Genomic DNA, 18,232 nt, shown 5'->3' with positions numbered 1-18,232 from the left:
TCTTTATTAGATGTTTAGGAATTTGAGTTTGTCCGTATGGCAGTGGTCATCGTGAGCCTCCGTGGGGTCAGGCTCGGCTCACTGGGGTTTTGATGTCAGTTTGGTGTGGCCAAGGGCATGTCTGGCGGGGAAGAAAGTCCTTGGCGTTGCTTCTTAGCTGTTGGGAGCTGTGCGGTGCGAGCGAGATGGGCGGCGTGCGCTCCCCGAGGACGGGCCTGAGTGGCCTTAGACTAGTTGCTCGCGGGACTTGGTTTCCCAGCCAAGGTGGGCAGCAAGTCTGTTTACTGTTTAAAACCGTCTTTCACAAGGGAAAAGCAAAATCTCCAAAATAGATGGTACATGTTATGAATGGGAAAGTGCCATGCTTTTCTTTCCGTTCAGAGATGGTGAAAGAGGTCACATTTGTATTTTTTGACCTGACCAGAGTCTTTGTTTTTTTCCATTTTTTCCCCTTCTAAATGCTTTCCGTTCACCCCAGCGAAGGATGGCCTGGTCATGATAAGACTTTTCACCGTCCGCAACCACTAAGTCTGATTGCGGGGCAGGAGGCAGACAAGTTTAGGGTCCAGGAAAGGGGACTCCAGCCTTGGGACCTTTAGACCCTAACGTGTGTGTCACATCACCTGCCTACGGGTGACTGTGCGCTCCGCTGGCAGGAAGGTCCGCCATTTCATTGTGTTCTCGGCGGAATCGTCGGGGCACATTCGTCTGTGCTGTTCACATACCCAGTCTGCATTACTTTTTCCTGTAGTAATCCCTGCCTCATCTTCCTGCGTTAGGTGTACGGTATAAAATAGACTTGTAAAAGTTATCGTATCTTAAAAATATACAAGTATGTAGATTCGGTTGTTGGACCTTAAAGGTAAGTCTTTGTAAGTTACTGCCTTCTTGCAATAGGAACTGTATCTCTAGATGGCTAATACCTGCGCTACCCACCAGGGACTCCAGCCTGTTCGCGTGTATTAACTCATTTCATAATCTAATAACCTGTGAGATGGATACTATTGTTTTTCCGTTTAACTACTCTGGAAGCTGACACCCTAGGAGGTTACGTATAATGACTTGTCCAAGGTGATAAAGCTTAGGTAAAGACCCAGGCAGTTTTGACTTTACCCAAGGTTACTGCTTCTGTAGAGGGAATGAAAGAATTTGTAATCAGAAGTTGTTTTCATCATTGTACTAAGCCTCACTGAACTCTAGCTAACGAGGTTTTGAGCTGGTTGATCATTTCCATCTCAAAATTATATTATTCCACAGAATGCCAAATGCCTCCTGTAGTAGAATTTTGAGATTCAGACTGGGATGAGCAATTACTAATGGAATAAATAATATGCAAATGTAAAATGAAGTTAAGAGAAAGGAACGCGGTGATAGAATCGGGATATATTCCAAAGATAAAATGAGTGACTACAGAGAGAGAAAGTTAGTTATTTAGTAGTAGTTCACAAGTTTACTTAGAGACATTTTTACTAGAATTTTAGGGCCTCATGATGTGATTTTTATGGACCGTTTTAACACGTTACTGCTTTTTTTTTTTTTTTTTTTGAGACGGAGTCCTGCTCTATTGGCAGGCTGGAGTGCAGTGGTGTGATCTCCGCTCACTGCAGCCTTCGCCTCCCGGATTCAAGCAATTCTCCTGCCTCAGCCTCCCTAGTAGCTGGGACTGCAGGCGCCCGCCACCACGCCCGGCTAATTTTTGTGTTTTTATTAGAGACAGGGTTTCACCATGTTGGCCAGGATGGTCTCGATCTCTTGACCTCGTGATCCACCCGCCTCAGCCTCCCAAAGTGCTGAGATTACAGGGTGAACCACCGCGCCTGACCTACTGCTGTCTTAAATAGCTGTTATTACATATCCAGTTGCAGCCTTTTTTTTTTTTTTCCTGGTTGAGCAGTGCTTTTGCTTCAGAATGTCTGCACTTACTTGTGCCTATATGTCATGGCATCTTAACACTTTTGTGAATTTTGTTGTGTAAGTTTTAAATCCGGTACTATTTTTCAAAATGAATATGGAGTAGTCATTGGAGAAATTGGTTGAATTCTTTGCAGTAGCAAATAAATTTTAATCATTTTTAAGTTTAATAACCTTGGTAAACTGAATTTTGCAAAGTTTACACGTGTTTTAGGATCCCCTCAAAATGTACAGGGCATTGTGTTTTGCAAAATAGCCATTTAGCCATCAGATTCTTCTGTAGAATTTTCATCTTTTTGCCCATGTGAGAGGTAGTTCTTATTTGTATGGAGATTAAGTACCTGCGGATGAGATAGGTTCATCACCACTTTACAGTATGAATTTGAACTTGAAACTGAAATGAAACCTTTTCTGTTAACCTGTCAGAGTTTTTAGTAGCCTCTTGTTATTGACCACATGTTAATTCCCTATGTTAGTTATTCGAAGCTAAGTGTGGGAACTGAAATCTTTATTTTGTTTTTCTTCTTTTGAGCAGTTGATAGTCTAGCATCAGGAGGAGGTGACCTCAATATGTATATATAGTAGTGCTTTTCTTCCTTCTCTTTCGTTGTCTGCAGTTTAAAAACTATTGTGATAAGTTTATGTTGTACTTCCAAAAATGTTGTCAAAGAGCCTATATTTTTCAATTTGTTGGAAGAAAATTACTTTATGGGCAAGAAGGTGATTTAAATTCCTGACGGCCTAAGAGGCGTCAGCTGTGTGAAATAGGCCGATGCTGTTAGTGCTTGAAACCGATGATGGTTTATATTTGAATAAGACAGCAGATATGAGCTTGTTGGGAGTTTGACCTGAGATTGCTAGCTAAGGAATGCTTGCTTGTTTGCTTGAAGGGAAATGTGTTTTAGGCATCCAGAGTAAAAAGCTGGTATTACTTAGTTTGATTCTTCGACCACTATGGTGATAGGAAGTAGCCACTCTGTGCAGGAAACTGCTGTTATCCGGCCTCAGCTTAGTTTTTGTGGGACCTCTTGAGGTTAGCAAATTTGTGCTTCCCGAAACTATAGTTGTAAGGTTTGTCTTTGAGCATATGGTAATGGAAAACCATTATCAATAGGTAGATAGTAAATAATTTTGTGTTTGGCTGCTATGAAATTTTTTAGAAACAGTTTGTGGTGATGTAAATTTGTTTTCATCTGGCAGTCACTGGTTTTTCCACCCTGCCCTCTTAATAGAACAGGGTTGCTTTAATTTGTTTGCCAGAACTTTAAATTTTGCATTTAGTAACAACAGAGGCATTGTGTTTTTGTAGTATGAAAACAACGAAAGATCACTTTGTGAACTTTACTTTTTGATATTGACCACTTGCTGTGTAGCCTTAAATTTCTTACAAGTATCCCCTGTTAACTGTTAAACACGAAATCTATGTTCATTTCATGTTCTTGGGACCTTTAAAAATGCAGCGTGCATTATCCGGAAAAGCCTGTTCAAAAACAAGGTGAGATGGTTTCTGTTTAATAAACTTGTGGTAGAAAGAATGACTGTACACTTTTATGTGCAAAGGTTTTAAGTATAATAATTAAAATAGTACTTGTTTACTCAGTTACTGAAAAGTAGCTTTCAGTGATTTGCATCTATTTCCTTATTCATGAGCATCTTCTATGTGCTGGGCACAGTTCTAGGGACTGGGGTCTCCCGCTGAATAAGACAGAAGTCTTTGCCCTTGTTTCTGCTGTGGGAGACAGACGAACAAGGTAGATGGTGGCAGGTGCTTTTGAGAAACAGTGGAGAGGAGTAGGGACTTTGGTGGTTGCAATTTGAAATAGGTAGAGAGGGAAATGCCTTACTTTCAAGATGACAAGATCTTACGGAGTCTCACTCTGTCTCTCAGGCTGATTCACAGTCTCAGCTCACTGCAAGCTCTGCCTCCTGGGTTCACGCCATTCTCCCGCCTCAGCCTCCCGAGTAGCTGGGACTACAGGCGCCCGCCACCACGCTCAGCTAATTTTTTTTTTTTTTTTTTTTTTTTTTGAGACGGAGTCTCGCTCTGTCACCCAGGCTGGAGTGCAGTGGCCAGATCTCAGCTCACTGCAAGCTCCGCCTCCCGGGTTCACGCCATTCTCCTGCCTCAGCCTCCCGGGTAGCTGGGATTACAGGTGCCGCCACCTCGCCCGGCTAGTTTTTTGTAGTTTTTAGTAGAGACGGGGTTTCACCGTGTTAGCCAGGATGGTCTCGATCTCCTGACCTCGTGATCCACCCGTCTCGGCCTCCCAAAGTGCTGGGATTACAGGCTTGAGCCACCGCGCCCGGCCGCCCAGCTAATTTTTTATATTTTTTAGTAGAGACGGGGTTTCACCGTGTTAGCCAGGATGGTCTCGATCTCCTGACCTTGTGATCCGCCTGTCTCGGCATCCCAAAGTGCTGGGATTACAGGCGTGAGCCACCGCACCTGGCCGACAAAATCTTTTAATATGTATTGGATTAAGAAGTTAGCGTCATTGAGGCATGTACTAATGAACTGCCCAGAAAAGAAGGGTGGAGGAGATGGGAGTACAGCAGTGAAGACTGCTGTGCCACAAGTAAACGTAATGTTTCAGTTAAAGGAAAGGAAATCATTTTTTACTTTCTTCTTGAAACCCCAGGGCTTGGCACCCTACAAGTCTCTGAAGAGATGGTCTGCTGCTGTTTGGAGGCAGGTATTTCAGTAGATCTTGTAACCAAACCTGAATGACTAAGGCAGTGTCTCTCTGTCTTCAGAAACTGCTTGAGACAGGCATATGTGTGCATGGAGTCCCGGACACCATGCATGCTGTGTACTGGTAACACAGAGACAAGCTGTCACTTGCTAGCAGTGAGTTAAGCAAAGATTTCTTGGCAACCAGTCTCATCCCAAGTCTTGTGCTGGGCTCTGAAACCGCTGCATTGGGCAAGTAGACAGGCTCCCTGCCCTCGTGGAACTTGTTCTTTAGTGGGCAAACATGTATTATTCATTGCTTTTTTTTTTTTTTGGAGGTGGAGTCTCGCTCTGATGCCCAGGCTGGAGTGCAGTGGCACGTTCTCAGCTCACTGCAACCTCTGCCTCCCAGGTTCAAGCAATTCTGTCTCAGCCTCCCGAGTAGCTGGGATTACAGGTGCCTACCACCACGCCTGGGTAATTTTTGTATCTTTTTAGTGGAGATGGGTTTCACCATATTGGTCAGGCTGGTCTCGAACTCCTGACCTTAGGTGATCTGGCCACGTGGGCCTCCCAAAGTGCTGGGATTACAGGCGTGAGGCGCCGTGCCCAGCCTATTCATTGCTTTTAAACATTATCATGGGCCTGGCACGGTGGCTCATGCCTGTAATCCCAGCACTTTGGGAAACTGAGGTGGGCAGATCACCTGAGGGTCAGGAATATGAGACCCTCTCCAGCCTGGGCGACAGAGCAAGCCTCCACCTCAAAAAACAAAACAAAACAAAAAAACAAAAAACATTATCGTGGAAAGTTTAACAACATGATTAACTTTTGATCCTGGAGAGTGGTAATGGTAGAGTGGATCAGGAGTCTACTGGCCAGGGCAATAAAAATGAAATCTGGAGTGTCTCAGGGCTTCATATAATTGTTAGGTTTTGTGGGTGGGGATGTTGGGGTGTCCTGCAGGGGTATCTTGATTCTTTCTGAGAACAGATCATTCCTTTGTCCCTTCTGATGTCCTAATCTAAAACAGTACTCCTGGAAGATTTGAACCTGTGCCCAATGACTGGTCAGACTCCCTCTTGGATTGAGAATGTTGGATTGCCATTCCTCAGACTGAATGTGGGCCAAGCAATTGTGCTTTAGAAATTTATCTTAGAGGCCAGGCGCGGTGGCTCATGCCTGTAATCCCAGCACTTTGGGAGGCTGAGGCAGGTGGATCACCAGAGGTCGGGAGTTCAAGACCAAGCTTGGCCAACATGGTGAAACCCTGTCTCTATGAAAATACAAAAAAAAAAAAAAAATAGTTAGCTAGGCATGGTGGTATGCACCTGTAATCCCAGCTACTCGGGAGACTGAGGCAGGAGAATCGCTTGAACCCGGGAGGTGGAGGTTGCAGTGAGCTGAGATTGCGCCTCCAACCTGGGCAACAAGAGCAAAACTATCTCAAAAAAAAAAAAAAAAATTTACTACCATCCCTAATTTTTTTAGGATTTATAGGATGTAAGGAAATTATAAGGAGTCTTGTGAAAACAGTAATTACATTTGAATTAATAATTTTTTTTTTTTTTTGAGACGGAGCCTCATTCTGTCGCCCAGGTTGGAGTGCAGTGGCGTGATCACTGCTCACTGCAACCTCCGCCTACCGGGTTCAAGCAATTCTCCTGCCTCAGCCTCCTGAGTAGCTGGGATTACAGGTGTGCACCACCACGCCCAGCTAATTTTTGTATTTTTAGTAGAGACGGGGTTTCACCATGGTGGTCAGGCTGGTCTCGAACCTCTGACCTCGTGATCCACCCGCCTCGGCCTCCCAAAGTGCTGGGATTACAAGCGTGAGCCACCGTGCCTGGCCCCATTTGAATTAATTTTGATCCTTCAATTATCTCCCATAAAGACACTGAGGACCTGGCCGGGCGCGGTGGCTCAAGCCTGTAATCCCAGCACTTTGGGAGGCCGAGACGGGCGGATCACGAGGTCAGGAGATCGAGACCATCCTGGCTAACACGGTGAAACCCCGTCTCTACTAAAAATACAAAAACTAGCCGGGCGAGGTGGCGGGCGCCTGTAGTCCCAGCTACTCGGGAGGCTGAGGCAGGAGAATGGCGTAAACCCGGGAGGCGGAGCTTGCAGTGAGCTGAGATCTGGCCACTGCACTCCAGTCCGGGCGACAGAGCGAGACTCCGCCCCAAAAAAAAAAAAAAAAAAAAAAGACACTGAGGACCTTTGAGTTTATTAAGACAGAGTAAATATATAAAAGTTTTGGGGAGTACGACCACACTGTCTAGCTTTGTCTCTCAAACATGGCCCAATTTTTTTTCCTTTCTTTCTTTTTTTTTTTTTTGAGACAGGGTCTCGCTGTCACCCAGGCTGGAGTCTAGTGGTGTAATCTTGGTTCGCTACAACCTCTGCCCCCCAGGTTCAAGCAGTTCTCCTGCCTCAGCCTCCTGAGTAGCTGGGACCACAGGCGTGTGCCACCATGCCCAGTTAACTTTTGTATTTTTAATGGAGATGGAGTTTCACCATGTTGGCCAGGCTGGCCTCGAACTCCCAACTTCATGTGATCTGCTCGCCTTGGTCTCCCAAAGTGCTGCCCAATTTTATAGTTACTCTAGCTATAGAGTAGATGTTTTCAGTTCAAAATTAGGAATGTAAAGTTATATTTTGTTACAAAAATCTTTTAAAATTCCATATGAAAGCAGTTGTTTGGGGTAAAAGGAAGTTAATCCATAAATAGGATTGTTACAGTGTCTAATATAAATAAAAGAATGTTTGTATAATCATGGGAATTCATTTTTTTTCCCTCAACCCAATTAAAGATAATTTGCTTGCCAGTTCAGATTTAGAATTGTAGACACAGTTAAAATTTTTGATCTTGGGAGGGAATCTGAACTTCAGAAAACTTACAACATTCTTCTGCCTGGTATCCCTGTTATAGTTTAATTTGATTGTCTTTTATTTATTTTTAATTATTATTATTATTATTTCTTTTTTTTGAGACAGAGTCTCGCTCTGTTGCCCTGGCTGGAGTGCAGTGGTCGGATCTCAGCTCACTGCAAGCTCCACCTCCCAGGTTTACGCCATTCTTCTGCCTCGGCCTCCCGAGTAGCTGGGACTACAGGCGCCCGCCACCTCACTCGACCAGTTTTTTGTATTTTTTAGTAGAGATGGGGTTTCGCCGTGTTAGCCGGGATGGTCTCGATCTCCTGACCTCGTGATCCGCCCGTCTTGGCCTCCCAAAGTGCTGGGATTACAGGCTTGAGCCACTGCGCCTGGCCATTTTTAATTATTATTAACACAAAAATTATATTTATGATGTATAATGTGACGTTTTAAAGTATACGTTGTGGAATGGCTAAGTCAAATTAATTCACATTAAGTGGTATACTGATTCTGACAGGAACACTTAAAATCTGCTCTCAGCAATTTTTCAGTTATGTGATACATTGTTAACTATAGTCACCAGGTTATATAGATCCCTGGATTGCCTTTTAAAAGTGAGAGAACCTTCCGGATAAGTCTTTGGGCTCTGATTTTATAAAACTAATATTAAACTGAACATATCAACATTTAAAACAAGTATTTATTTTCCTCAAACCTGTATATTTGATAGTTCCTTATAACTTTCTGTTTTAAGGGTGATAGGGATTGTTAAACAAAAATAAATAATTTGTGTTGCTGAAACCTGACTGAACTCTAGCTTGTTTTTATGATACCACCACTCTACATTGTCTTTCCTTATATAGGTTGAGCACTCCTGATCCCAAAATCAAAAGTCCAAATGCTCCAAATTCTGAAACTTTGTTAGTTTTGACATTGATGTTACAAGTGGAAAATTTCACACCTGACTTCATGTGATGGGTCACTGTTAAAACTTTGTTTCATGCACAAAATTATTTAAAATAATGCTGTATAAAATTACCTTCAGTCTGTGTGAATAAGATGTGTAGGAAACATGAATGAATTTCATGTTTAGATTTGGGTCCCATCCCCAAGATACCTGATCATGTTTGTACAAATATTCCAAAATCTGAAACACTTCTGGTCCCAAGCATTTCAGATAAGAGATACTCAACCTGTGTAAAGGGTGCAGTGTTTAAAGTAACTCAATATGTTGGTTTCATATCAAGGAATAGATACAGTCTATATGCATGACGGTTACAAAAGTGAGAAGAGACCTGGCCTGCTGTTATGTACTAGGCAATTTATCTTCATTAACAGCTTCTCAAGTAGCCACTGAAGTTTGTGGATGATGATACTGAGATACAGAGGAAGGTTCTGCAGAAGAGCTTGAGTGGGAATGAGTATGGGGAGGTAGACAGGGTCTGAATTGGTAGGAATGTGTATTCTGCAAAAGGTGACGGGGGATCACTGAAGTGTGTTTTTTGTTAGTGTTTTGTTTTGTTTTTGTTTTTGTTTTTTGTCTTTGAGACAGTTTTCGCTCTTGTTGCCCAGGCTGGAATGCAATGGCGCAATCTCGGCTCACTGTAAACTCCGCCTCCCGGTTTCAAGAGATTCTCCTGCCTCAGCCTCCTGAGTAGCTGAGATTACAGGCATGTGCCACCATGCCCGGCTAATTTTGTATTTTTAGTAGAGATGGGTTTCTCCATGTTGGTCAGGCTGGTCTGGAACTCCCAACCTCAGGTGATTTGCCTGCCTTGGCCTCCCAAAGTGCTGGGATTACAGGTGGGAGCCACCATGCCTGGCCGCCATTAAAGGGTTTTTGAATCTTCACTGACTAGGGCTGGTTTTGGGTTGCTGCTGTGGTCGTGGTGGTGAGCATAGCCAGCCATTGTAGGATTTGTTGCGCCTTTTTTTTTTTTTTTTTTGGAGACGGAGGCTTGCTCTGCCGCCCAGGCTGGAGTGCAGTGGCCGGATCTCAGCTCACTGCAAGCTCCGCCTCCCGGGTTTACACCATTCTCCTGCCTCAGCCTCCCGAGTAGCTGGGACTACAGACGCCCGCCTCGTCGCCCGGCTAGTTTTTTGTATTTTTTAGTAGAGACGGGGTTTCACCGTATTAGCCAGGATGGTCTCGATCTCCTGACCTCGTGATCCGCCCGTCTTGCCTCCCAAAGTGCTGGGATTACAGGTTTGAGCCACCGCGCCCGGCCACCTTTTTTTTTTTTTTTTTTTTTTGAGACAGGGTCTTTCTCTGTTGTCCAGGCTGGAGTTCAGTGGTGCAATCATAGCTCACTGCAGCTGCCAGGCCTCCAGCTCCTGGGCTGAAGTGATGCTCCTGTCTCAGCCTCTCAAGTAGCTGGGACCAGAAGCATCAACTTCCGTGTCCGGCCTCTTTTTTTTTTTTTTTCCCTGTTTCTATTTTGAGACAGTCTCACTCTGTCTCCCAGGCAGGAGTGCAGTGACGTTATTTCAGCTCACTGCAACCTCTGCCTCCTGTGCTCAAGCGATTCTCCTGCCTCAGCCCCCTGAGTAGCTGGGACTACAGGTTCACACCACCACGCCTGGCTAATTTTGTTTTGTTTTGTTTTGTTTTCTTTTTTTCTTTCTTCTTCTTCTTCTTTTTTTTTTTTTTTTGTAGAAACAGGGTTTCCCCATGTTGCCCAGGCTGGTCTGAAACTCCTGAGCTTCAGGTAATCTGCCCACCTTGGCCTCCCAAAGTGCTGGGGTTATAGGCATGAACCACTGTGCCCGCTGCACTTTTTTTTTCTTTTTGGTTTTCGTCTTCTTCATTAAAACGTAATTTAGTTTTTTGAAAAAGTGTGTAATACTTGTATTTTGAATCTTAAAAATAGCACATTTTATTTCTAAACAAAAATTTTAAAAAGTAGTTAATACAGAACAGTCATAGATCATAATTAGAGCTGTTTTTGTTAAATATAGAGGGTTTTTTTTGTTGTTGGTTTGTTTTACCCTAAAGCTGTGTGATTCCGTGGTTTGGGCTTCGCTCAGGTACTAAAGAACGAACATTGACCAGTTTTCAGCTGGAACAACCCTTTAGCGAGGCCCTCAGGTGTATTTCCCACATCTGAGTTTAAGGAACTCTATAACCACACCTGGGTTATTTTACATTTAAGGACCTTTTAAAGCTATGCATTTAGCTGTTACTTTAAAAGCATTTAGATTAGATTTTGAAATTGTATAGGCCAGGCATGTTGACTCACACTTGTAATCCCAACACTTTGGTAGGCTGAGGTGGGAAGATCTCTTGAGGCCAGGAGTTTGAGACCTGCCTGGGTAACTTAGCCAGACCCTAGCTCTACAAAAAATAAAATTAGCTGGGCATGGTGGCATGTGCCTATTGTCCCTGCTACTCAGGAGACTGAGATGGGAGGATTGCTTGAGCCCAGGACTTTGAGGCTGCAGTGAGCCAGGATTGCATAACTACACTGCAGCCTTGGTGACAGATTGAGATCCTGTCTCAAAAAAATGATAAATTTTTTTTAGTTTTATTTATATCAAGTTCTGTTTAAGAAGTAAATGCCCTAGAACACACCCTTAATATTCAGCTACGATGTCATCTAATTCTACCAATATAGAAATAATCATCTTTTAAAGTGGGATAATACTGAGTATATTACACAAGGTTTTTACACAAGCAATACATCCTCAGTGTAGAAGTAATGAAAGATGTGGAATAAATGCAATTAGAAAATAATCCCATAAGCTTGAAAGTGTAAACACCAGTAAATGCTTTGAATTACTCTAAAATAATTGGGCTATCATTAGTATGTGTTTGTGTTGCCAAATGTATTATAAAAATAAGGCAAATTAGAATTGACGTTATTCTGAGGTCTGGTTATTTTAGTGCCGATAAGAGAGTTCTCTTTTTTTTTTTTCAGATGGAGTTTCACTCTTGTCGCCCAGGCTGGAGTGCAATGGCGCGATCTCGGCTCACTGCAACCTCCACCTCCTGGGTTCAAGTGATTCTCCTGCCTCAGCCTCCCAAGTAGCTGGGATTACAGGCATGCGCCGCCATACTCAGCTAATTTTGTGTTTTTAGTAGAGACGGGGTTTCACTATGTTGGTCAGGCGGGTCTTGAACTCCTGACCTCAAATGATCCACCCACCACGGCCTCCCAAAGTACTGGGATTACAGGCCAAGAAATGTTTTTATGAGTAAAGTATGTGTGTGATGAAATGCACAGATCTGAAGTGTACAGTTTAGTGAGCTTTAACAAATGTATACACCCAGGTAGCCTCAGTCAAGATCTAGAACATTTTCATCACTCTAGAAAGTTCCCTCCTGTCCCTTCTAGTGGACTCCATCCCATAGACAACCATTGTTTAAAAAGTATATTGAACAAGTATTTTTGTTTATGAATATAATTATTATAACTCTTTTTAATTTATAGGGGATAAAAACATTCAGATGGCAGATCACAGGTAAGCCAAAGTGGACTTTGTTTATTAGAGTTTAAAATTCAGTTGGTGAGCAACAGCCAAGCCATAATTTCAGTCAATATTAGAATCAAAGTTAAATGCATTTCAGAGTCTAGCTGATGGCTCATTTCTTGTGTGTGTATTTGAGCACATAAAGAAATTACTTCAGACATGAATAGTGCCTCAGATGTTGATACTTACAGATCTTTTATGGAAAGCAATCATTTTGCTCTCCATGCTTTAACACCTCTGGGGTGAAGTCAGGTAATTTTGACACTATCCTAACGGTCTGTAGTTGTCAGTGATCAAGTGGGAGATTTTGTTTTTTGGATTGAGGGTTACTTTTAGTTGTGTATATTGTTTGATGTTTATTTTTTATTTTTTATGAGGGAGGTGTGTCCAGGCATCTTTGAAAACTGGTTTATGGCTTATTTTACATTTGTTGTGGCTGATTTTACAAAGCCACTTTGGACCCTGTCTTAGCTTCATAAGACTGCCTTGCTCTGTCTGATCACATGAGCTGCTGACCAAACAGTAACATGTTCGTTGGTTGATGGGTTTGGTTTGAGGGCTGGGAGCAGATTTTTTGAGGAAAGAAGCTGTAGAAATGAAAGCTGTCTAAGAAGCTTTGGCTAAGGTTGGAAATAAGAACTTTGTAGGGCTTTATGTTTGGGAGAGGAGGGAGGTGTTAAGTAGTAGAATATTTTTATAGCAGAGAGGACAGCCTCTGAGATAACACATGCACATTAGTAGTTGTCTTCTCAAATCTGACGTCACTGTAGAGATGCCTCTTAATGTATTGAATAAGAAACATGTCCATTTGTGCTACTTCTTTGGAGCTTTCTTGACAATAATACTTTTTAAACATACTGTTGTTTTAGTTTTTCAGATGGGGTTCCTTCAGATTCCGTGGAAGCTGCTAAAAATGCAAGTAATACAGGTCAGTTCACTGCACATGGAGAGTTTGCATCCAGTATGGGGAATCTTCCTCTCTCTGGAAACATTAATGCAAGTAAAGGATTGCTTCCTGTACTTCAGTGGTTTTAGGAAAGCTAGAGTAATTAAAATGAAAAATCGGTATCTTATTAATAAAAGATTTATTTTTTATAGGAATTCAGACTCTACAGTAGTAAACAGAATAATAGTACAGTCTACCATCTTGTACCTGCCATCACTGAGCTTTAGTATTGATTAACAAATGACCAGTCTTTTTTCTTGTTTTTGAGATGGAGCCTTGCTATGTTACCCAGGCTGCTCTTGAACTCCTGGGCTCAAGCAGTTTTCCTGCCTCAGCCTCCCAAGTAGTTAGGGCTGCAGGCACAGACCACTGCACCTGACCTTTTTTTTTGTTTTTGTTTTTTTAAATCTATACCCTTAACTTTCCTTCCTTTGGAAAGCAAATCCTAGGAATGTTATTTTGTTCATAAATTCACAGATGTGGTATCTTTCACCCTTTAAAAAAAACCCTGTATATCTGTACTCCCCACTCCCTCCAAACTGTTTGAAAGCAAGTGGAGGATATCTGTTTTCCTAAAACAATTCTACAATGCCATTACCAAGAAACTTAGCATTGGAGCAATACCGTTCTCTAATAGATAGTCATGCTCCTATTTTCCCTGGTTTTCTCACCAATTTTTACCCCACCACCAAATCTAGCACCTACTCAAAGATCATGCGTTTTGTTTTGTTCTAGGGTCATCTCCCTACCTTTTGCGTCTTTTATTAATACATCAACACAGCAGCGCTCTGGGCCACTGTGGTCTTATAGAGTGCTCACAGTCTGGATTTGCCCAGTCGTTTCTTCCTGACGAGATGCAGGGTAAACATTTGGCAAGAAGGGCACACAGGTGACATGATGCAGTGGTCATTGCTTCCGGAGGCACAGTATGTTGGCTCGGCACCTGTCCGGGGACACTGTGATTGATTAAGACAATGCCTGCCAGACTTCTCTGTTACCAAGGTCCTTTCACCTCGGAAGCAATCTGTCAGGCACGTGTAGACATCCTCTTCTTTTTCAGCAAACTTCCACACAGTGGCTTTAGCACCCATTGATGTGCGTTTGTATATGCATGTAGTATTTACATACTATCCATGTGTACACAATGTTATGTATACAAATTATGTACCTTAAATATACTTGACGTGCTTCATGTTAGTGGTTGTGTTTGCAGTTCTATTACAAATGTTTACAATTGAGTGCCTACTTGGTGTGTTTGACTTACCCACATCATGGGAGAATACTTGGGTATGTACTGGCTCTAAGCAAGGGAAGGGCGCTGGGTTTGGGTTTCTATATTGTATCATTAAGAGGGAAATTGTTAAGAGTCTGTGTCATGAGCCAGATGTCTCCCACTCCTTAGTCACACAGCTGGGTGGAAGGACAGCCACTACCCTCTCATGATCTCCTTCATTGGTTTATTGGGAAATGGGCTTCTGAATACAAACATCTGGAGATTGAGCTCACTACACATGGAGGTTAGCTGTAAGTGGGGTGGAATGGTCGGAAGTACTTCCTGGAACCAGATGGGTTTGGGCAGAAGAACATTCACGGCAGAGGAGAGAAGCACACAAAGAAAACGTAGGGAACAGTGCCGTCAGGAGCTAGTGAGCCTTGCGCTCTCCTGGACTGTGAAGTCCGTGGCACCACAGTGAGCGAGGGCACTAGTGGATGCTCTTTCACTTTGAAAAACTGATCTCATCTCTGTTCTTGGCTTCTGGACACCACCCTGGGACTTGGGGGTAGACCATGTGAACTTCCATTAATGATGTCCTCAGTTGTTTAAGCCTGGAGGTTAAACAGCCGCAGTCCTGGTGAGAACCAGGACTCTCTAGGTATTTATTCAGTGAATTTGTAGCTACCCATCAGGTGATTAACCTAGAGTGTTAAATGCTCTTAAAATAAATTTTAATTATTTTCAAAACGTGTTTTGGAGTCACTGGTATATGTATTTAGAAATTAGTAGATGTAAATCTAGGCAAAACTAAGTAGATATGTTACTCATTTTTGACTCTTGGCTATTGTGTGGGGTGGGCATATTTTAAATATGTTTGGTCTTAACTCTTCATAGAAAAGCTCACAGATCAGGTGATGCAGAATCCTCGAGTTTTGGCAGCTTTACAGGAGCGACTTGACAATGTCCCTCACACCCCTTCCAGCTACATCGAAACGTAAGTGTGCTGTGAATAGGGTCTTGTGCAATTTGGAGAAACAAAAGGAAAACAAAGGAAGAAACCATTTTTCAGTTCCTCAAAACAGGAATAAATGTTTTTTTTTCATTCCAAGACATCGTCTGTGAGAGACAGGCACTGGGATATGAGAAGAATGACCCTACCCTGTGCTTAGTCTCAGAGTTTGCCTGGTGGATGGAATAGAGTGACCTGTCAGTTTCTGATAGGAAGTGCACAGTGCCATCCTGTGGAGGGCTAGAGGACTTCACGGATCAGCCGAGTTGGGGAGGACAACTGGTGGCTCCTACCTTAAACTAAGAGAACCGCTCCTTCTTGACTTACCCACATGAGCCTGTGACACCAACACCTTAAAAAAAAAAAAAAAAAAAAAAAAGCTGGGCATAGTACCATATGCCTGTGAGTTTTCACTACCCTCCAGCCTGGGTGACAGTGAGACTGTCTTTAAAAAAAAAAAAAAGTTGGGATCTTGCTATATTGCCGAGGCTGGTTTTGGTTTTGAACTCCTGGGCTTAATTGGTTCTCCCGCCTCAGCTTCCCAAAATGCTGGGATAACGGGTGAGCCACTGCAGCTGGTTAACACCTTTCCTGGAATCCTAGGATGGCTCTTGTCAGGACCTCCCTGTCTTCTGGAAGGAATTTTTGGTTTTTGAGTTGGAGTCTCACTTTGTTGCCCAGGCTGGAGTGCAGTGGCATGTAATAGCTCATTGTAACCTTGAACTTCTGAGCTCAAGTAATCCTTCTACCTCAGCCTCCAGAGTAGCTGGAACTAAAAGCATATACCACCATACCATGCCTGGCAAATTTTTTTTTTTTTTTTTTGAAAGGGATGAGCTGTTACTGGGCTTCCATCTATAATTGAGTCAATGCTTGGTCTCTCAGGAGGCCCCACCTTCCAACTGGTTTCACCTGTCAGGACTGCTAGGGCTATTATGACAAGAAGGGGACCTTTATTTTTTATTTTTATTTTTTGAGGCAGAGTCTCTCTCTGTCACCCAGGCTGGAGTGCGGTAACTTGGGATCTCAGCAACTTCCGCCTTCCAGTTTCAAGTGATTCTCCTGCCTCAGCCTCCCAAGTAGCTGGAATTACAGGTGCGCGTCACCACGCCCAGCTAATTTTTTTGTATTTTTATTGTTCTGGGGTAAAGATGCTGAATGTGCAGGTTTGTTACATAGGTATACATGTGCCATGGAGATTTGCTGCGCGTTTTTTTTTTTGTATTTTTAGTAGAGACAGGGTTTCGCCATGTTGGTCAGGCTGATCTCCAACTCCTGACCTCAGGTGATCTGCCCACCTCAGCCCCCCAAAGTGCTGGGATTACTGGCATGAGCCACAGCGCCCAGCCTAGAAGGGGGCATTCAGAGTTTGCTTTGCCCATTTAGAAGCTTCTTGGGGATTACTTAGTGGGCCAGGTTTTTTGTTTTTTTTTTTTTGCAGACTACATTGATGGGATGGAGTGATACTGTGTAGGAGTGGCAAGAATTGAGAATGAGTAATGGTTTCTAGTTTTCCCGCTTTAGAAACTGGGTTGGTGGGGTGGCATTCTGTGAGAGGAACTGCTTGAGTGGGAACAAGTTTATGTGAGACTAGAAGTGGTTCCATATTGGCCATATTGCAGGAAAAGTGCCCGCAGAGGGCACTGGGTGTAGTTGGTATGAATGATTGAAGGACTGCTGAGGGCACACTAGGGTCCAGTTTGTTTAACATCCTTTGTCATTTTACTTCAGTTGGAAAGCTTCAAAAATTAAACTAAGTTAAAATTGTATAATTAGCCAGGTGTGGTAGCTCACACCTGTAATCCTAGCACTTTGGGAGGCCAGGGCAGGCAGATTGTTTGAGCTCAGAAGTTCAAGACCAGCCTGGGCAACGTGATCAAACCCCATCTCTACAGGATGCAAAAAAACTAGCTGGGCATGGCTATGTGCCCCTGTAGTCCAGCTACTCGGAATGCTGAGGTGGGAGGATCATTTGAGCCCGGAAAGTTGAGGCTGTAGTGAACCAAGATCGCACCACTGCACTGCAGCCTGGGCTACAGAGTGAGATCCTACCACAGTAAATGAATGAATGAATGATCAGTGCTGAAAAGAGGTACAAATAGCAGTGGGAGTCTATGATTTTGTTAAATTCTTTTTGCTTTTCCTTTGTTCTCATCTACTACTAGCAGTAGTTCTAGAATGTTAAGCATTATTTGAGAGTCTAAACTAAGGACCTTTAGCTTGAGGTAACTGATTATATTTCACCCAGGAGAGTGGTCCTTTGGGATGCAAAGCAGTTGTTCTAATACCTCCCAGACCAGTGATATGTGTGTGTGAATTGCCTACTGCTCTGTGCTGTGTGTTGTTGGAGGATAAGTCAAGTGCTTAGACTTGAGAACTCTGATCGTGTAAATGGGTATCTAAGATTCAGGACTCAGGGCCCTGCCCCAGGTAGATTATTTGGGTCTATCATGAGGCTGGGAATCTGCTGTTCAGTCCACATGATTATGACCAGGGGCTTCGCTTTAAGCAAATAGTTTTGATAGGTTAAAAACAGGGATTTTTCTTCTGATTTATAGAAGTTGTACATACAAACTAAAATATTTTTTAAAACATAGAACAGCATCGAAAGGCAAACTCATAGTTGACCTGACTCTCAAGGACAAAGTTGTGTTACCTGTGGTCTGTGTTTCTCAAATTTTTCCTCCAGTGTGTTAACAAGTGTGGACTCCCACGTGGCACTAAATATTCCTGGACAATGATTATAAACAGGCCATATTTGAATACCGTTGAACTTCCATTGTCCAGTTTTTCACTTTTACAGATCTATCAATGGACAATCCAGCATAAATACTTGATTAGGATAAATTTTTTTTTCCTTTTGGTAAGATAGGGTCTTGCTCTGTTTTCCAAGCTGGAGTCCAGTAGCACAATCATAGCTCCCTGCTGCCTTGACCTCCCAGAGCAAGTGAGCCTCCCACCTCAGCTTCCTGAATAGCTGGGACTACAGGCGCACACCTGGCTAATTCTTTAAATTTTTTGTAGAGAGGGGTCTTGCTATATTGCTCAGGCTGGTCTTGTAGTCCTGCCCTCAAGCAGTCCTCCCACCTTGGCCTCCCAAAGTGGTGGAATTACAGGCATGAGCCACTG

General features: G+C 43.1%; 1 protein-coding gene across 13 annotated transcripts in view; it reads left to right on the top strand.

Annotated features, from left to right (window-relative positions):
* Positions 1–18,232, top strand: part of NAP1L4 (nucleosome assembly protein 1 like 4) — a 48,623-nt gene that overhangs the window by 671 nt on the left and 29,720 nt on the right. For 6 of the 13 annotated variants that reach the window (XM_033206493.1, XM_033206486.1, XM_033206487.1 and 3 more), the window contains exons 2-4: positions 11,893–11,923; positions 12,802–12,860; positions 14,989–15,088. In XM_033206493.1, coding sequence (XP_033062384.1) covers positions 11,910–11,923; positions 12,802–12,860; positions 14,989–15,088 — 173 coding nt within the window. In that variant the 5' untranslated portion in view covers positions 11,893–11,909. Of the gene's footprint in view, positions 1–10; positions 265–3,371; positions 3,407–4,544; positions 4,601–11,892; positions 11,924–12,801; positions 12,861–14,988; positions 15,089–18,232 lie in introns of those variants that run through there. The other 7 variants (XM_033206489.1, XM_033206490.1, XM_033206497.1 and 4 more) reach the window with 6 other exon arrangements.

The sequence above is a fragment of the Trachypithecus francoisi genome, unplaced genomic scaffold, assembly GCF_009764315.1.
Source record: "Trachypithecus francoisi isolate TF-2019V2 unplaced genomic scaffold, Tfra_2.0 Lachesis_group8, whole genome shotgun sequence".
Lineage (NCBI taxonomy): Eukaryota > Metazoa > Chordata > Mammalia > Primates > Cercopithecidae > Trachypithecus > Trachypithecus francoisi.
This window is presented reverse-complemented; position numbering and strand designations above follow the sequence as displayed.